Below are 19,174 nucleotides of genomic sequence, written 5' to 3'. Positions count from 1 at the left end.
ATAGTTTTGCTTTTTTTAAAGACATGTAGTAAGGACGCATGAATTCAAAGTATGGATTATTCCATTGAACACAAAACGTTTTTATCAATTTCTTTTATGTTTACTGTGGAGATGATAAAATTAAACTTTATTTACTATTAATTAACTCTCTGTTACTTTGCATTCAGATCTCTTGCATGAATAAATGTATATATGTTTACAAGTTTTGTATTGTCTTAAAACATTTGAATAAATTCCATTCAAATTCATATATTATGTTGCATTGAATGGCAGATAAGCGGCTACCTTAAATAAGTGAAGAAAAAATCCATACTATTTAACTTAAACATTTGACTGTTTTCCTATGTCTTTATGCAGAGATCTTCTGAATAAGAGAGGTTTATATAGTCTAAATAATGGCCACAGGCATCAAACCTTCTTAACACAACAAGCCAGACTGAAAAAATGTTAATGTATGGCCTATACCAAAGAATGCGCTGCATGCATGGAATGCATAGATTGGTGCCATCTTCTTGATTCAAATCACTGTCGAAAAAAACTGTAACAGTTCACGAGAGGGCGCGTGTTACATGGCCATCATGATTTTGTGGGTACGTTATACACCCTCTGGTGATGTATTGAATGCCTGCATGTAAGTTTACCAGGAAGTCGCATTGACTGATCTGAAGACTTAATAACTGGAAAAGGACAAAGACTCTCTACACATGTTACACGTTTCAAAATCATATCGCCTACATGTGCAAACAGTAGCGTTAGTACATAAGGTATTCATCTTACAGAACCAAACCCTATACTGCCATTGTTAAATAATTGTTGTACAGCGTGTATACGACAATTTTATGGAGATAGAGCAAAAAATTATAAAACGACCAAGGAATCAAAATGACGTCTGCTTGCTTGTGCGAAATATTTTATTTACAATGCAGAATTGCCGGAGCGAGTATCTACATGTAATGTTTCACTCACTTTTTAAAGCATTCGTTCAGCTTTTGATTAGAGGAGAATGGTTTTTATTAACAATGAGAGTCTCATAAAACAATTATTTCATTGATTTTTTTAAAGCTTCCGTTCAGCTTTTTATAGGAGAATTTTTTTTCTATCACGACATTAGCATTGCGGAAGTGGAAGAAAAATACATGTCTAAATAAAGCCTATATTTTTGTTGGAGGGTCTTTAAAGTGCTGCATAAGAGTCGTCACTTTTAAAATGTGGATAAAATTAGGAGGGGTTTAATCAGCCTGTGTCTTTTTAAGATAATCCGCTTTTAGAACAACGTAGGTTATTCAACGATTACATCACAATCAACGACTTCATGGACAAATGTCGCGAGACATTGTATAATAAATTAATAATGTACTGGACATATGAATAACATATCTATCCGGTCATTATACGGGACACGATTACTCAATGGCATTTATAATTTGTTTATTTGTTTTCGCATAAAAACACAGCTACTTTATGAAATATTGCCTTCCAGAATGAATGTTTAAAAAGGTGTATGAAGAAAACCCTGTATGATATACCTATATTTTAAAATGCCATCCCCAAAATCATCAATACCTGATATTGGGACAGCATCCTTGAGGAAAACAAATCGACAACTAGCTTATGAGAGGGCGCTTTGTATCAACAAATCTCATTTTGGTAAGTAAAGTATTTACCGTCTGTCTTTCTCCCTTACTCGAAAAGAGTGTCACGAGCAACGTGAGACATTTCCAACAGATGGAAAAAATCTAATAATAGTCGAAAAAAATCAAAACAGTTCTTATCTTTACATAATTTCCAACAAGTTTCTATTCCGGTTGCAGAAGATGTATTATTATACAAAAACAAAAAAACAAGATGGCATATGCATTGCATCTACTGGTCATCTAGTATGATTTAAAAAATACAGATGCTTTCAAAATTTTAAATGGCCGGTTTGTGTATGTGTTGTACTTTTTGTATAGGGGAGACAGTTCTTGGTCGAAACATGACGGAGACGAAGGTGCTGGAAGCCAAACTGGAACAGCTGGAGAAAGACAAACTTATGCTAGAAAGAGATCACTTCTGGAAACAAAGGCAGTTTTTAATTTCCAAAGCATTTGACAAAGAGCGTCGATTAAGGTGAGTAGCATGTTAAGATTTTCTGCTCGCATCATATTAATCTCAACTTCTCGGACTTTTCTGGCAGACCTCGGAAGAGCATTCCTTTTGTGGGCAAGACCCGAGAAGTTGCGAGTGACATTACATGCTTGTTGCAGGTTTACTGCATTATATGTTCTAATAATTACACACCAGTATAAGACATATTTTATGGCAAAAAGAGAGTCTGTGCCCCATTGGACTCACCCACAATAGTTCTTCATTTTTATCACAATTTTTTCAGATACTCCATGCTTTTGAATAGAATTTCTTTAAAAGACGAAGATAACAAAGAACTGAATTTAACACCCGAAGATAGCCACAAACTTCCTTCCATTACGGATGTTGACGTCAGTATACACTCTCATCTCTTATTATTTAGTTGATCATAAATTTTATCTTCATCTTATTGGCAAAATGATATATTGGTTGTTCAAATTATTTGGGGATTTTAATTTTGAGATTTTTTAGGCTGTGTGGTTGGAGAGGTGATTTCAAATATATTTTTAATTTTATATTTTTTTTATGGTTTATAGGGGGTGTCTTTTACAGCGATTCCAACAGACTAATCAAAAATTGCTTTTTTGCGAGCTTAAAACATATTACATAAATATATAATGTCACCGTAATAAAATTGATATCTTCAGGTATCCCTCACTCACCAATTCTTTCCGGGCAAAATAGATTCCGAGACAAGTAGCAATTATAAACTTATACTCCAAAGAAAAAGAAAACTGAAAGCTACTGTGAATGTTTTGCGTGCTGCGCTGGAACTGAGTAAGAAAAACAGGGAGAGAAAGAAGATGCATGTGAAAAACGATGAGAACTCACTGGAAACATTTTCACAGGGGCCAGGCGTCCAATCTACCATCGACTCCGAAAACCTTGAATCCTCCGAGAAACACATCATGGAGGTTCGGAAAAACAATTTTCTCAAGCTTGTCGTGAAAAACTGGAAAAGTTTTAAAAGACCTAATACAGAACCAGAACCACCAAAGAAAACTTCATCCGAAATAAACCGGAAGTCGAGTTCCTCCCAACTGCCAAACCGCCTGCTAGAACGTCGACAATCCTTGGTGAGAACAAATACAGACGAACTGTTGCTGAGACTGGCAAAGACTCTTCCCCCTCAAGTCTTGAACGAGACAAATAGCAACAAGTTATCCGACATCAGCTCTGTTTTGGGGTTCTCATCCCGTAATAAGGCACTCCGACAGCGTGAACTGAGCGTTCTCCGTCGACCCGTTCTCTCCGACGATCGATTCCTAAATCTCCAGAACTCTCTGATCAGATCATCAACAATTCTCTGATCAATTCGTCAACAAGTTACCTGAAGACTACTATTAAGGCAACATTGAGTTCTGTGTTGATATTACTGTTGATGGCAATTGTGTTTAAAACCATGCAGCACCTGATCGAGCTGAGATATCAACTTACAACTGACACGTTGGCATAATAATCTTTAAAAAATATTACAAGCATATGGTTTTAAAACATACTTTGTCCATTCATGCCTTTGGGTTTTTAAGTTTGGCCCATTTTTTGCCCCCTTTTTTATAATGGTTTTAATAAACGAAATATATGGAACCACTGATACTTTTTGTCAATACTAGTAACATATTAAGATAGAATTAATTTACAGCGATGTAAACGCAAATGGTGTACAACATCAACTTTCGGCCACTCTTCAATTTATAAGCAGTAAGTTTGATATAGGCTCGTATACACTTCATTTTTTCCGTATCCAAAATGTCAAAAAAGAGAAAGAGTCCGATAAGTAAAGAAGAAATGACACAATTTGGGCATGAATGCAAACTCCAATTTTATTGAGCCTAGCAGGAAGTCCATCCACATTGTAGTAGGACCTTTATTAGCCAATACATTTGTATCTCAGTCAACCAACCACATCGTCGAAATGTATGTACAAGCGTATATTAGCCCCTGTTGTTGAATAAAAAGGGGCAATGGACACACCAATTCTTTGCAAACCTTGAATTTTATTTATAACTTTACATATTCTATAATGTTTCTTCCTTGAAGAACACTTAAAAGACGTGGGCATGCATAAGTATATAACACAAGAGTATTCTTGTTTAAAACTTTAGAGGGCTCTTACTTCTTAAAAACCGAGAGTGCAGCGATTGCATCATAAACAATAAACTTAGCTATTAAATACTGTATAAAATTATGTCACTCCAATCCCTTTAAATACAATGACACAGTGTTTCACGTGTGCAAAAATGACCGTAAAGATTTCATGCTAAAGAAATACATTGTTCCAAAACCACTGTCGATTTTGGCTAACAAGCACTTACTAAACATAAGGGATAATGTTTAAACCAACCCCAAACACCATACAAAATTGTAGCTTCCTTTCCTAAAGATTTCGCATACATGTACCATGGTTGAAACATGATAGTTGTTTAAACAATAAAATGCTTTCTTTCGTGATTTATTCGGGATATGAAGGTAGCGACATTGCAGGAAAAATACATAACCCGCGTTAGCGGGTTATGTAAATGTTTTCTGCAGTGATTATTACATTCATAACTCGCATGAATCATCAAAGAAAGCATTTTATTATTTATATTTACATCTTTCTTTTGACTAATTAATAAATTTATTATCAAAAGTAAGTAAAATTCACTAAATTACTGTTAATGTACGTAAGTACGTTAGCTAAAAGAAACAGCCAAATCGTCTCCTGTGAGATTTTCAGTCTGACAGCATCATGATTATTTCGTGCAGTCCGTGATTTTTCTTAGGTCGCTGTAGGCTTCGACCAATCGATAAACAGGGCGTGTCAATTTCACTCCTATCAGTTTCTTGTCAGTTTCAGCCGCTGTAGATTTCAGCCAATCGATAAACAGGGCGTGTAGATTTCTCTCTGACTGTTTCTATAGACCTATATTTACATCTACCAAGTATTATTCCCTCTATTTCTTACGGAAACTTATAGTTAATTCATAGCTCTATAGAAACAGCCAGATTGAAATCTACACTGAAACTGACAAGAAAGTGACAGGAACAAACTTGACACGCCCAGTTATCGATTGGTCGAGAACTACAACTACCTAGGAAAAATCACGGACTGCACGAAATAATCATGACGACGTCTCACAGGAGACGATTTGGCTGTTTCTTTTAGTTAACGTACCTACGTACATTAACAGTAATTTAGTGAATTTTACTTACTTTTCATAATCAATTTATCAATTGGCTAAAAGAAAGATGTTAATATAAACAATAAAATGCTTTCTTTTCTGCAATGTCGCTACCTTCATATCTCGAATGAATCACGAAAGAAAGCATTTTATTGTTTAAATGAATTAACTATAAGTTTTCGTAAGAAATAGAGGAAATAATACTCGGTAGATGTAAATATAGTGCAATGTATGATAGTTGTAGTGCAATGTATATGTGTTAACTAAAACAACTGCAATTAAGTAAAGTAACAAATAACACCGGGCGATATAACAACACAGTGTGTTGTCTAAACAATCAAGTAGGAATAAACATCGTTTGCATATCTTTCTGAAATTAAATTCGGAACATTCTTAATGGTCATAACCCGAATTTATCACTTATCTAATCAATAATTTCAACAACTCTTTTATATATTCTCCTTATCCACAACCGCTTCTCAAACCTAGAAACGATTTGGATTCAATACTATTCTCGCAACCCTAGGGTTTCTGCCTGCCAGATTGACTTGCAAAGTCGTACTTATATTCAAACCCATTTTATTTTAATGAACCTTTGTTCTTCTTGGCGTTTGCTCATCAATAAACAGTATTATTGACCATGCTGAAACTTATCTATATGTTGCATCTTTTTAACCCTCTGTAAATAGAACACAACATTTTTCGGAAGCAAGGTTGGTTCAGACCTCACTCCTCCATGGCACCTGATCCTACCTCGAGGTCCGTGTTGCTCTGCTTTGAATTTGTATTTCTTTTTATGGATTTTTGAGATGGTTGACAGTTTGTTATTGCCATTTTTTCATGGTTAAGAGACCTAGACGGTAAATATTTTCTAAGAATAGACAATGGCTTCCAAAATCCAAAAAGGCATTATAGTACACATAATACCGGTATATCTTAAAAAATTTTGCCATCTTTGCACGCATGCAGACTGGTAATAGTGTCATGTTGTAAATTTTGAATTTACCGGGTGGCAGTAAATACAAAAGTTACAAGATGTCATGTTGTGAATTTTGTATTTACTTCCACCCGGCAAATTCAAAATTTACAATATGACAATAGAATGACAATTGACTTTAAAAACATACAATAATATAATCAACTTGCATCCGACGGTTAACTGGAATTTCGTACATTTAATCCATATTCAAAAAGAATGAAAAACGAGTATGATATAGTATTACCGATGCATAAGAATTCAGAGAAAACACCATAATAATCTGTATTTCAAAAAGGGTTTTACATTTGGGATGCAGTCATGTGACCAGATCTAGTGCTGATAGAATACAGATTTACAATTATACTCTGCATCTTTTGGTTTGTAAACCTTTTACTGAAAAAAATATTTGAAACTGCTCTATTCAATACGTTTCATATGTACTGATGTTACTGAACGTCTACACTTACTAAATTTCAAATATGGCTGACAATTTCGGATTTTTTTTTCTTTATGTGGTGACTAGTACATAACGTTGTACTCACTAAACTTCAAAACAGAGTGTACCCAGGCGGTCCAATACCAACCAATCACAAAACACAGTGTGCCCAGGCGGTCCAATACCAACCAATCACAAAACACAGTGTACCCAGGCGGTCCAATACCAACCAATCACAAAACACAGAGTACACAGGCGGTCCAATGCCAACCAATTACAAAACACAGAGTACCCAAACAGTCCAATACCAACCAATCACAAAACACAGTGTACCTAGGCGGTCCAGTACCTACCAATCACAAAACACAGTGTGCCCAGGCGGTCCAATACCAACCAATCACAAAACACAGTGTACCTAGGCGGTCCAGTACCTACCAATCACAAAACACAGTGTACCTAGGCGATCCTGTACCTACCAATAAAAAAAACACAGTGTACACAGGCGGTCCAATACCAAACAATCACAAAACACAGTGTACCCAGGCGGTCCAATACCAACCAATCACAAAACACAGTGTATCCAGGCGGTCCAATACCAACGAATCACAAAACACAGTGTACCCAGGCGGTCCAATACCAACCAATCACAAAACACAGTGTACCCAGGCGGTCCAAAACCAGTCAATCACAAAACACAGTGTACCTAGGCGGTCCAATACCAACCAATCACAAAACACAGTGTACCCAGGCGGTCCGGATCCAGTACCTACCAATCATAATTCATTAAAAATTCCAACCCCGTAAATAAAGCTCCGGAAACATATTTACATGTCATAACTGACAAACTATTTATTTTCTGATTTTTAGTGACACTCTACGCTCGCTTTTTTATGTTGTGTCTATAAATATTACTTTTACTAATTACTAATTTTTAATTGTCAATGAGTCCATGAATAATTATGACAAATTGACAATTCAAAACTTGGTAAAAATCGGTAATTAGTAAAAGACTCATGTAAGGCTTTTACGTGAAATAAAGCAGGGAGATGTATAATCATGTATTTTCATAATAACAAACGAGTGTGTGCAAATTAAACATTTCAAAATGTACAAACCAACGTCGGTGGAACTTTATTGTGGAATGTAACCGCCATAAGGTAAATATTAAATAAAAAATGATATCTTTTTCTTCCTTGATCAATACTTAAGATGTGAGCATGCATTTAAGAGATATAAAGTATGACACACGAGTGTTCTGAGAGGGCTCGTATAATCACAGTGTCTTACTACACCGTACGGAAACTCGCAAATCACACTTCATTGAGAAGAAATCACACGCCAGACCCTCTCTCTCAAACTTAGTCTACTTACACAGTTCATGGTAAATTATAGCCAATGACGCTGATAGCTCAAGGCGCTGATGCTGAGAACTTATAAAAAATGCACTTAATTCTTTTGAAAATGCACACAACACGCCACTATTGTGGTGCGAGAGATTATGCTGTTGTAAGCTTTACATCAGAACACGACAAGCTGCGTATAATGGGTTATTTCCATACTAAAGTGTCGTTAATAAATCGTCTTTCGGGAAGTTAAATACTTATTTCTATCTTCGTGAAAAGAGCAGTCATACTCCTTTGTTATTAAATATCCGTAATAAGGATGTCGTCATGGTTAAAACCGGGACGCATGGTGGATTTTAAGTTCATGTACGATTTATTTTTCTAGATCGTGTGAATATGAAACCAGTCATCAGATGGATTGTATTTGGTCTGTGGGGTGAGTTTTTAACTAGTCTAACAGTAAGAGACAGTTTGTGAGTTTACATTGTGTTTTGATTTGTATTTTGTATAATTAAGATGTGTTACTATTTTTAGGATGGTTGGTTGTTGTCAGAGGCAATCAACAACTTCATACAGCCTGTAGGACGCTACACACCATACACATTTCTAAGCTCGATATTAAATGTAATAATACAAATGACATAGTATACGTCAGAGAACAATTGTCTATAAACTCCTTAGGCGAAAATTCCAATTTCACTGTAATGAGAGATGGAGAATGTCAGAACACATCCTCCTCAACATGTTTTCTTTCTATGGCATCGGATATTCCCTCTGCTCATACGTCAAAAATATCCCTTTATTGTAACGGAAAACACAGCTGCGCTTTAGAAAAAAGTGTTCTAAAGCCTTTTGCGGACAAATTTACAACATTGTGTAGATGCTGCATACATCATCTTTATAAATTAAGGATTGGAGTTTTTTTTGAATGTCTTCCTTGTAAGTATTTTGTCATTTAATGTACTGTTTTTAATTTATTTGTCATCAAACATAGATATTCCATTTGGCCTATAATATAAAATTCTGCATTGGTATCGGTTAAACGTAAAGTATTTAACATCTACTATCATTGTCCACAAACATTCACCCTGATTTTTAATTCAGTAATAAATCTAAATGCCTTTGTCATCGCTTTTTGAGGCTTATTCGAAAATCTAGATATATTTGATTTAGTTTTGCGTAAGGTTGTCTCTGAACAAAGTAATTTTTGGAAAACATGATGCTAAAATAAAGTTATTCTGCAATCTAATATTTAATTACCGGTTTATGATATATTATTGTTTATAAAAGTCATTGATAATATGAAAGTATTCCATATTCAATTCTTATACAAACTTATTTAGCAAAAAGTCAAGTTTCTGTTGGAAAAAATATTACCGAAACTCGAGATGGATCTCTGTATCTGACGTCACTTGAAAGTGGACGATGTCTCATCAGGGGATCCATTGAATCAGCCAGGATTTTGGAGCAGGTCAACATAAGATTCACCGTCAGTGATGGAAAATCCCGCCTCTGTACAGGTAAACTAAGCCGTATACTACCGGTACGTCTATATGTACATGTATATATGATTTTTTTATTTATTTATTTATTTGGAGGTGGGTGTATGTTGAAGTATTAGCGTAAATTTTTAAGCAATTTGCTTATATATTTTATTTGTTTCCTGATTAAAAGTAAAAGGAACAAGCAGTCTATAAATTTCCTTTAATTTTATTGAACAAATTACCGTGAAATAATAACCTTCAAAATTGATATCGGATAAATAGATTATGATTCAAGGTTCTCCGATCCTTGGCCTCAAAATATTTTTTTTTAATATCATAAAAATGTAATTTATCCTTCAAACTTTATAGTCAAAATAATGAAAAATAGATTTGTTGATGGCATCTATGCATTTTACGAAGTTGTTCCAATTTTGGCCACTATGAATATAATGGAGTAAATAATGTATACAAGTTGAGACCGGAAAAAACGGGTGTACCGGTATGTCGATGGCTCGAACCCATTTACCTCTAGATAGTAGATCTCCGTGGAGCCACTAAACCAAGCAGTTCGTTGCACGGTAATGCATAATATTAACACTTCAACTAATTGAATTTCTCTATATAAAAGGCAGATTTATGGTACCAATAAAAAATTCCGGAGTTGTCGAACATTGCTGAAGATCGAAAATCGTTAAGGTCACACGCGACCCATTCTCCGTTGTTTTTTTTGCTCACCTGAGCTCGAGTGAGCTTTTCTGATCACTTTTTTTCCGACCTCCGTCTTTTTGTCTGTCCGTCCCTCCGTCCGCCCGTCTGTCTGTTTGTCTGTCTGTTCGTCCGTCTGTAAACTCTTTACAATTTCAACTTCTTCTTCCGAACCACTGGGTCGGTTTCAACCAAACTTGGCACGAAGCATCCTTGGTTGAAGGACTGTCAAGTTTGTTCAAACGAAGAGCCAGGTTTCATTTAAAGGGGAGATAATTAACAATTATCGAAAACTTGTTGGGGCTTTTTCCAAAAATGTTCTTCTCAAAAACCATTTGGTCAGAAAACCTGCAACTTGTGTGGAAGCATCTTCAGGTTGTGAAGATTCAAGTTTTTACATATTATGATCCCCAGGGGTAGGATAGGGCCACAGTTGGTGGGGGGGGGTCAAGTTTTGGCATAAAGATATATACAGAAAAATCTTTAAAATTTTTCTTAAAAACCAATTGTCCAGAAAAGCTGTTACTTGTGTGGAAACATCATCAGTTTCAAGTTTATTCAAATTATTATCCCCAAGGGTATGATGGGGCCACAAGGGTGGGGGGGGGGGGTAAATTTTTACATAGGAATTTATATCGAAAAAAATTAAAAGTATTCTTCTCAAAAACAAAAAGGCCATACAAGCTAAACTTGTGTTAAGGTATCATCATGTACTGTAGATTCAAGTTTGTTTAAATCAGAATGCCTGATGTTTTACATAAGAATATATAGAGAAAAATCTTTAGAAATCTTTTTATCAAAAACCAATTTACCATACAAGTTGTAACTTGTTTTGAAGCATTCTCAGGTACGGTAAATTCAAGTTTGTTTAAATCATTATAATAAATGGAATTATTTATAAGAAGCATCTTGACCTTTGTTGATTTTCAGTTGTTAGACTGTGGCCCCTGGGCAATTCTTGGCCACAAAGGGTTCAAAGTTTGAGTGAGATTACTGTTTATACGAATATTTCTTATTGACCTTCTTGATCTTGATCTTCTTCAGAAATGAAATGATCAACATGCTCAGTATGTAACTTGACAATAATATCATCTTGTTTCAAAAGAGGCTCAATGTTTAGCATAGGAATATGTGGGGGGAAAGTTGAATTTTTTCTATATACAGGATCTATTTTACTACATGATAAAATATTTTATATATGACCCCATAAAAGTGATTTCATCATGGCTGTTGTTGAAAGCGATGTGGCCCTTGGGCCATTTGTTTCCCTATCTAATGTGAAGATTTCTACTACGTTATTCCAACATAATATTTTTATGATATGTGATATTTGTCTATGTGAATATATATAGTTTCAATTGAAAAATATGTACTTTAACTTTAACAGAAAGCATTTAATTGTATTTTTCATGCTTTTAAAAGGAAAATTCAAAGTATTCAAACTCAAAAATAGCCTGTTAATGCATCCTGAATTTTTGGGCATGAAAAGGTTCAAATGCAAATAAAAGAGAAATATTCTATCAGGGAAAACTATCTGAAACTGAGGAACGTCGCATGTGTCCTTAAAATAAACAAAAAAACCCACAAAATTTAAAAGGTAAATGATCCACCTAAGTTTGTTAAGATAGAGTTTTACCGATTCGTCATCGTTACATGACATTTTTGCTGCATGTGTGTTAAGAATTGCCCCCCCCCCCCTTTCCGAGATCATAAGTTAACCTGCATCAAGTGTGAAACAAACAGAAAATTAACCCTCCTCTTTTATGTAAAAACAGGCAAATTCTTCATTTTCAATTTTAAAAATTAAAGAAATATTCTTTAGAAAGTTAATGGCAAAAAACATATATGATCAGGGAAAATGGAAAAGGCGAAAGTTAGTTCCAGTTTTTTCCAATCTTCGTCATTTTTTTTTAATTTTATAAAAATGACAAATATTGAGCAGCAGACATGAAGGTTCCCTATCTTTTAAACAGTTTGAAATTTTTAAGAGTAAAACCCCGAAATAGTTAATTATCATATGGATCAAAACAATAGTAAAATCGTCTGACTTTTGAAAACAATTTTGTAAAGGTTTTCTAAAAGCAATAAAGTTCGGCCGAAGTTTTAAATGTAAGATTTGTTTATTTTACATTGCTATGCTTGTAAGAAAGGCAAAGAGAACCAAGGAAAATAAGATTATCTTGAAAATAGTCGAAAATTTGAAAATGTAATCATCAAACACAAAATTCAATTCTTTGAGTAATTTTAAATAGTCAGCTAGTTGATTGCCACGGAAATTATACATGCATTTCAATGTAATGTATTTTAGTCGACCGTTGATGACAAAGTAACAAAATATCATATAATCCCTTTATCATTTTGTTAAACAGTCCTTCTTAAGTATAGAGCCATCTTAACAAGACTTAACTGGACTTCAATTGGACTTTAAGTAGTTGTGCCTAACAGAATGCTTCAAATGCAACCTACTTTTTTTTCACTGGGAGATTTTAATGACATATTTTGTCTTGATCATCATCAGACTCTTACAAAGGTTTGGTATCTCAAATTTAATACACGAGCCAACCAATTTTACTATACCTAATGGTTCATGTATAGATCTCATCATATCAAATAATACTGGTATTGTTTATGATAGTTTCGTCAATCCTCCATGTTGTAGTACCCATTCTATAGCAGGGGTGGAAGTTAAGTTTCATATTATGAAACACTATGCTTATCAAAGGGTAATAAGGGATTACAATAATGCTATTTATGTTGGTCTCAACAACGATTTAACTGGAACAAATTGGGAGGAAGAAGTTTTTAATGCTGAAAATATTAATGAAATAAATTCTAACTTTACAAATATTATAACGTCATGCATTAAAAAACGTATTCCTACCAAAGTTATTACAATTCGACCAAGAGACAAACCATTCAAGAGAAATTTAATTAAAAAGTTCATGAGGAAAAGAAATCGTAAACATAGAAAAGCAGCTAAGACCCAGAATCCTCATCATTAGGAAAAGTATCGTGATCTAAGAAACAAAGTTATTGCTAAAATAAGGGCTTCTCAACATAGATATAATAAAAAACTTTCTGACCAGATAGATTAATCCATACCCCCTAATTAATTGTCGAGAATTGTAAAATCCCTGTCAAAACAATATCTAAAAAATTAAAATTTAATCAACTGCACCATTAAAATTCTCAAATCATACATTTTTCATCCTATGGAAACAGCTAACCCGCTCAATAAGCATTTTGCTAGTGTATCAACAGTTTATAATGTACTAGGTATCCCACTGCATGGACCAGCCAGGGCATCTAAATTTCTACTTGATGATATGAATATATGAAGACGTTCATACATTAATACAGAAGTGTGGACGATTTATTTAAATTCTTTAAATGTATTTTCATAACTTTCTTATCCATCCAAATTCTACTTCTAGATTTGTACAGTAGCATTTAAAACTAGTGGTTTATTTCTATTTCATTAAGTGTACTATAATGTTATAAATGTTAACTGGCATTGTGTGGCATTGTAATATATTATGTACAACAAGAAGAGGACTATCTAAGTTCTTGAAACTTGTGTCCAATCCTTTTGGCATCATTAGTCAATAAAATATGTTCAACTCAACTCAACTCATACATTTACTAGTCCAAAATATAAACTGCTTTAGACTGTCGATACATTTTTCAGCTCAACTCATTCTTAATGGTGACTTTAATTTTACTTATGAACAATATATTTCAATATTCAAATATGTACATGAATTTATTAAATCTGCAAAGAGATTCAAGTATTCCATCTACATGTAGTCCTACTTACTGTCCTATACCACAGAACCTAAACCTGTGTATAAATGTTTTGTATTTTTTCTTCTTCTTTTTTTCTTCTAATTATTATCATTATATAAATAATGCTAGTTTGGGGAACGGGGTAACAGTTGAAATTGACACCCCGATAAAACCATAGTCAACCGACGCGAAGCGGAGATTGACATTTGTTTTCCAGGAGTGTCAAATTTAATTGATACACTCCCAGACAGGCACAATTTATTTTATTATATTAAATGTCTTAATTTTATAGAAAATCTTACTGCTTTTATATAGAAATAACGTGAATTCTACGGCGAACCGTACGCGCATAATTTAACGCTTGTAACAATTTGTGTTACCCGTTGTCATGTGTGCTGCTAACGCAGAGGGTAAAAAAAACCGGATTATCAACTGCGTCTAAACCAATCAGATTTCAGTATTTAACATGAAGGTATAATAATACTTCTTACTACAAAATACTACAAATTATAATATCATAATAAGTATTATTATACCTACTGTATTTTCTGGTCATAAATTTCAATATACATAAATGCATATATTTATCAATATAATATATATATATAAAAATATTATTTTCAATATTGTACGACACATAATCTTATGTATATGACTTTGACCTTGTATGTCGGAGAGGATTTATATAGACAATGCCTGTTATCCCATCTGTTTATGTGATGCATAATAAATATTGTTTAATTTTAAGAGGTACTTACCAATGGATCATTCAACTACAACATAGACCTGTCGTGTTTACAGGGTCTCGATGTGTTCCTTCTGGATATTCAGACAATGGATACTCGGGGGAGTAAATTGTGGATGGAATTTAAAGGTATGCAATCGGAATTTATAAGTAATACAATTCGCAAATATGCGTGGATATCTAACTTTGCCCTATGTATCTTACAACGACCATTTTTATCGCATTTGTATTTTTGTAAAAGCAATTATAGCTTACATTAACTTCCTTTCCAGTAGCAGTGTCTTTATTGCTATTAACCCCCTTATGCTCTCTTAAAGTACACCCCTCTTTTTTTTTAAAAATGAATTGCAACTTAAATTGTTTATTCATCAATAAGAATGATGTATCTCCCGCAGAAGTATTTTTCATATCGTTGAATATTTAAAGCTTTTATCACCAATAATCATTCTCATTTTCATCGGTAAGAAGTTCATATCAAATGCAAATATATTAAATTTTATATTAAATTTTAGTAAAGTCATTTCTTTATTATAATTTAGTATTACATGTACCTGTATGTAAAAATTGAAATTACAAGAGTCATTTTAAATTATTCTAATTGATATAATGATCACGCAGGGACTTCGATGCAACTGGACTGTGGGAACAACATTCAATTTCCAACCGTCGTACGCGAAGTTCAAGATCCAGAACAGAATGGTGCTTCTACATTACTTCCAATAATAATTGGACTTGTTGCTGGACTCCTGCTTTTGTTAGTCCTGATTCTGGTTGTACTCAAAAGGTATGTTACCGTTTTAAAAATGGTACGTCTATGCACGTCATCTTTTCATTTATAATTACGATGATTTTTAAGGTCCACGAGGATACATGCTAAGATACATCATTAGATCATTTTAGGATGCAATAGCTTAGGTGATCAATTTCATAATTATTTTACACAGAAAGAACGCTCTAACGATAAAAACCGAGGCAAAGCATCGTACTATAAATGCAACAACCACGCTTGAAGGAGATGAAAATATTACAACATATTACAACAATGAGGTCGATAAATCTCGAAATGACGCCAACGACGCACATGTACAAGGGACATCGTCTTCGTTTGACGACTCTCTCTATAACACAATAGACACAGATGGTAATTACTCGCAAATAAATATTAAAAAGAACACTTCAGAATCTGGGGGACGCAATGGAGAACATAATGTAAAGAACGGAGCAGATGATACCGAGAAGTCGCGGGATGAGTCACGTGATACAAATAACGTTACCCCCAGGTCCAGTAACACATTAGAGATCAAACCCAACACAATCATTGGTGAGGTAACGGGAGATGTCTATGCCGCTGTGTGTAAAACGGACGATCTGAAAAGCATGCGTATTACTGGACCGAAAGGGGACATCTATGCAACGGTTTCTATGGCTTCAAATGTAGAATAACTCTTATCAAAAGTCCTATTTTGGACTGAAGATGTCGATCTAAGGCATCCTGCAAATGTAATTATTTGCGCACGTTGCATAACTTTTTTGTACACGTACTTTATAACTATGCACAATAAACTTCATGCAAATATTAAGTGCGAATGGGCCTTCCTTTATCTACATGTATTTACTATGATGTGGATACAGCAATACAGTTAACAGAATCACGCTATTATATGCTTCAAAATGTCATTTGATAAATTCAGTGGCATTTCTCAAAGCAGCAGTACTTCAAATTGTTCATATAATCTGAAATTTAATTGAGCAAAATTATACAATGGGTTGAAAAATGGTTAATTTTACACATCTTGTCAAAGTTTCATTCAAGTTGTTACGATTTGATTTAATGTTATATGTCTCTAACATTGGAGAGTCCCTAATAAATGATATTTGTTGATGGTTCTCAGCTAATTTAAACATTTGTATGTCTATGAATTGTTATGTTCAGAGAATCAATTTTATGGAGATTTTTTTTATTTAATGCGGATCATCGACTCGGATCATTAAACAGCAAAGGATATACATCAGTATTATAAAAAAAACTTATTTACAACCTGTGAGTTAGTGGGATAGTCATTCAACAAACCCTTGACATTAGTTATGTTGACAAGTTTTTGGGGAATGGCTCCTGCTAGGGGTTTACTGTAGTAAATGAGGTACCACACTCTAAGCGAGTGGATGAATGTATACAGTCTTTCCTGATGACATTTTCAACCAATGAAATATACAGCATGACATGTTGTATTATATTTGTTAAAAAAAATTGAACCCGGAAGGACAAAACCACAAACGTTCATCTAATTAAACAACACTTCATTTCTGTAATAAACAATAAACCGATTTTTAGTACATGTTTATAAATGTAGGATGACTGATTTTTTTAATATTCAAAGTGTTGAAATCATTCAGATGTTTATCTTACGTACATTTGCTCTGTTATCCAGCTGTATGGACAAACATGGAAATACCCGACTTCTCTTACTACTCTCTAATATATGAAGCTGATATAAGTTTGTGTTAATATGTATCGTCATACATTAAAAGTATTTACATTCAGTGTATATATCCCCTTATCTTTGCATTGGAAATATGAGACGTTCAATTTCTTAAGAAAACACTTAGCCTATATTCACGGCGCATGAGCATAAATATAAACTTCACGCGTTTCGAATATATATATATTTATTATTGTAAGATTAAATGAAAGAATTAAACTTATCTAACCAATTTGATATGTACTTATGAAAAATAGACGTTAAATTATATCTATCTGTTAAAAAGGTTTTTCTCGACAAAGTTTTTGGCTCTATATTTTCAGTCGCGGATGCGAACTTAATAACATGTTATTATGACTGTTCCTTGTTTGATTCAAAACGACCGGCTATTTATTTGTTAGCACAGCCTTGGTGTGGTATAGGACCGGTGACATCCAAAAATAAACTTTCAATGCTTAAATGAATTTTTCCATATATGTTTTCAGCATCATTTTGAATTCACGGCCAAGTATTTTACCTTATTGTTTTAAACACTTTCCATTTTTTTTTCCTTTAAATATAGTTGAGTAATTGTTACATTTAGTTCTTTGATACTATTTTGTAAAAGCATTGCAATAAAATATTAGTGGTATTTTGCTCTACATGTAGATAACATTTAGTTATTCATTTTTTTTTAAATGTACAACATTTGTATATATTAGTTTCTGCTTTTCTGCTTGGTTTCAGATTTTTGTCGTCTGTTGTTTCCTTGTCTTTGCATACATTTTTATTTTGCTTATACTTTGATTTACATTACATAATTTACTTTGTTTTAAACCTTTATCCTTTTTTTTCCCAATAAATACTTTGGTTAATGATCAACTTCAGATTTTTGATTTTTTATGTGTGTTTTTGGTTACACCGAAATAGATTAATTAATAATAATTAATTAATTATCATATTGCTCTCGTTATGTTATATTTAGGCCTTATGTTTCCTTCCTTATTCAAACAATAAAATTACGTTTTAAGTTTATGTCTCATGCACTCCCATAAACAAATGTTGTAATTCAAATTTGTGATGATGATTGTTTAGATATATTACTTGTTCTAGATTCATTCTTCATCGCCGTTAACCCACAACGAGTCTCCTATACATGTTTTTTTTTTACTAATTGTTGGTGAAATTTTCTCAATTATAACATAGTCAACCAAATAAGTAAATAAATATCAATCTTTGAATTTATTTTTTAACTTATGAAAATAATGACTGAGTTATGAAAACGTGCATCTGTTTGTAGGCAAGCTTTAATTTTTACGTGATTAGTGAGGCGTCCGTCATAAAATTTTGAAGAACTTAACCAGAATAAGACATTCATTATTCACAAAACTGAGAAATTAGCGAGATTGCTCACTTTGTTTAAGAAATATAGTTCGGGTTTTCGTGAATGTTGCGGAATTTCCAAGTTGTAACCGTACATCCCATATGTATGTAGTTTTGACCAGTTACAGGGTCCTTTTTTAATGGATGTTCCGTAGAAGGATCTACCTACGTGTGACAAGTTATACAAATTTAAACTATTTCTCCAGACCTTCTTATAAAAAAAAAACTAGTGTGTGAATTTGTCTGAATAAAGCGGAAAAATATGCATTGTACAATTGGAAAGGTAGAGTGTTAATTTAATATTGTCCGAATTAAAGTTTTAACCGTCCCGCTTTTTCACATTTTTTTTCGAATCTGAATTTGCTGGGACAATTTTTAGAGATTGTTTTTCTTTGGTCGTGCTTCAGAATGTTAATATTTAACGTAAAGAAGAAGCGGCTTCTATGGTTACAGAAAAAAGATCCGTCGTTTTCAAGAAAGTCAAAAGCATCGTGGACTTATTAAGATGTGAGTGGATTTCTTTCTCTATACCTACTGAGTATGATTTTTTTTCTTCATCAACC

At 33.5% G+C, this 19,174-nt stretch overlaps 2 protein-coding genes across 2 annotated transcripts; both read left to right on the top strand.

Moving 5' to 3' along the window:
- Positions 1-1,203: 1,203 nt before the first annotated feature.
- LOC105336939 (early endosome antigen 1) lies at positions 1,204-3,621 on the top strand. The gene is made up of 4 exons (XM_011441443.4): positions 1,204-1,647; positions 1,953-2,109; positions 2,372-2,477; positions 2,775-3,621. Exons 1-4 carry the CDS (start codon positions 1,518-1,520, stop codon positions 3,435-3,437), a joined length of 1,056 nt encoding a protein of 351 aa, XP_011439745.3. The 5' UTR covers positions 1,204-1,517; the 3' UTR covers positions 3,438-3,621.
- A 4,572-nt stretch (positions 3,622-8,193) lies between these two features.
- Positions 8,194-17,796, top strand: LOC105338211 (uncharacterized). The gene is made up of 7 exons (XM_066075816.1): positions 8,194-8,212; positions 8,435-8,485; positions 8,584-8,988; positions 9,393-9,569; positions 14,773-14,898; positions 15,388-15,553; positions 15,714-17,796. Exons 2-7 carry the CDS (start codon positions 8,446-8,448, stop codon positions 16,210-16,212), a joined length of 1,413 nt encoding a protein of 470 aa, XP_065931888.1. The 5' UTR covers positions 8,194-8,212; positions 8,435-8,445; the 3' UTR covers positions 16,213-17,796.
- The last annotated feature ends 1,378 nt before the right edge of the window (positions 17,797-19,174 follow it).

Source organism: Magallana gigas, chromosome 2, assembly GCF_963853765.1.
Source record: "Magallana gigas chromosome 2, xbMagGiga1.1, whole genome shotgun sequence".
Taxonomy (NCBI): Eukaryota; Metazoa; Mollusca; class Bivalvia; order Ostreida; family Ostreidae; genus Magallana; species Magallana gigas.
Note: the sequence above shows the minus strand (reverse complement) of the source record. Positions and strands in the feature narration are given on the sequence as shown.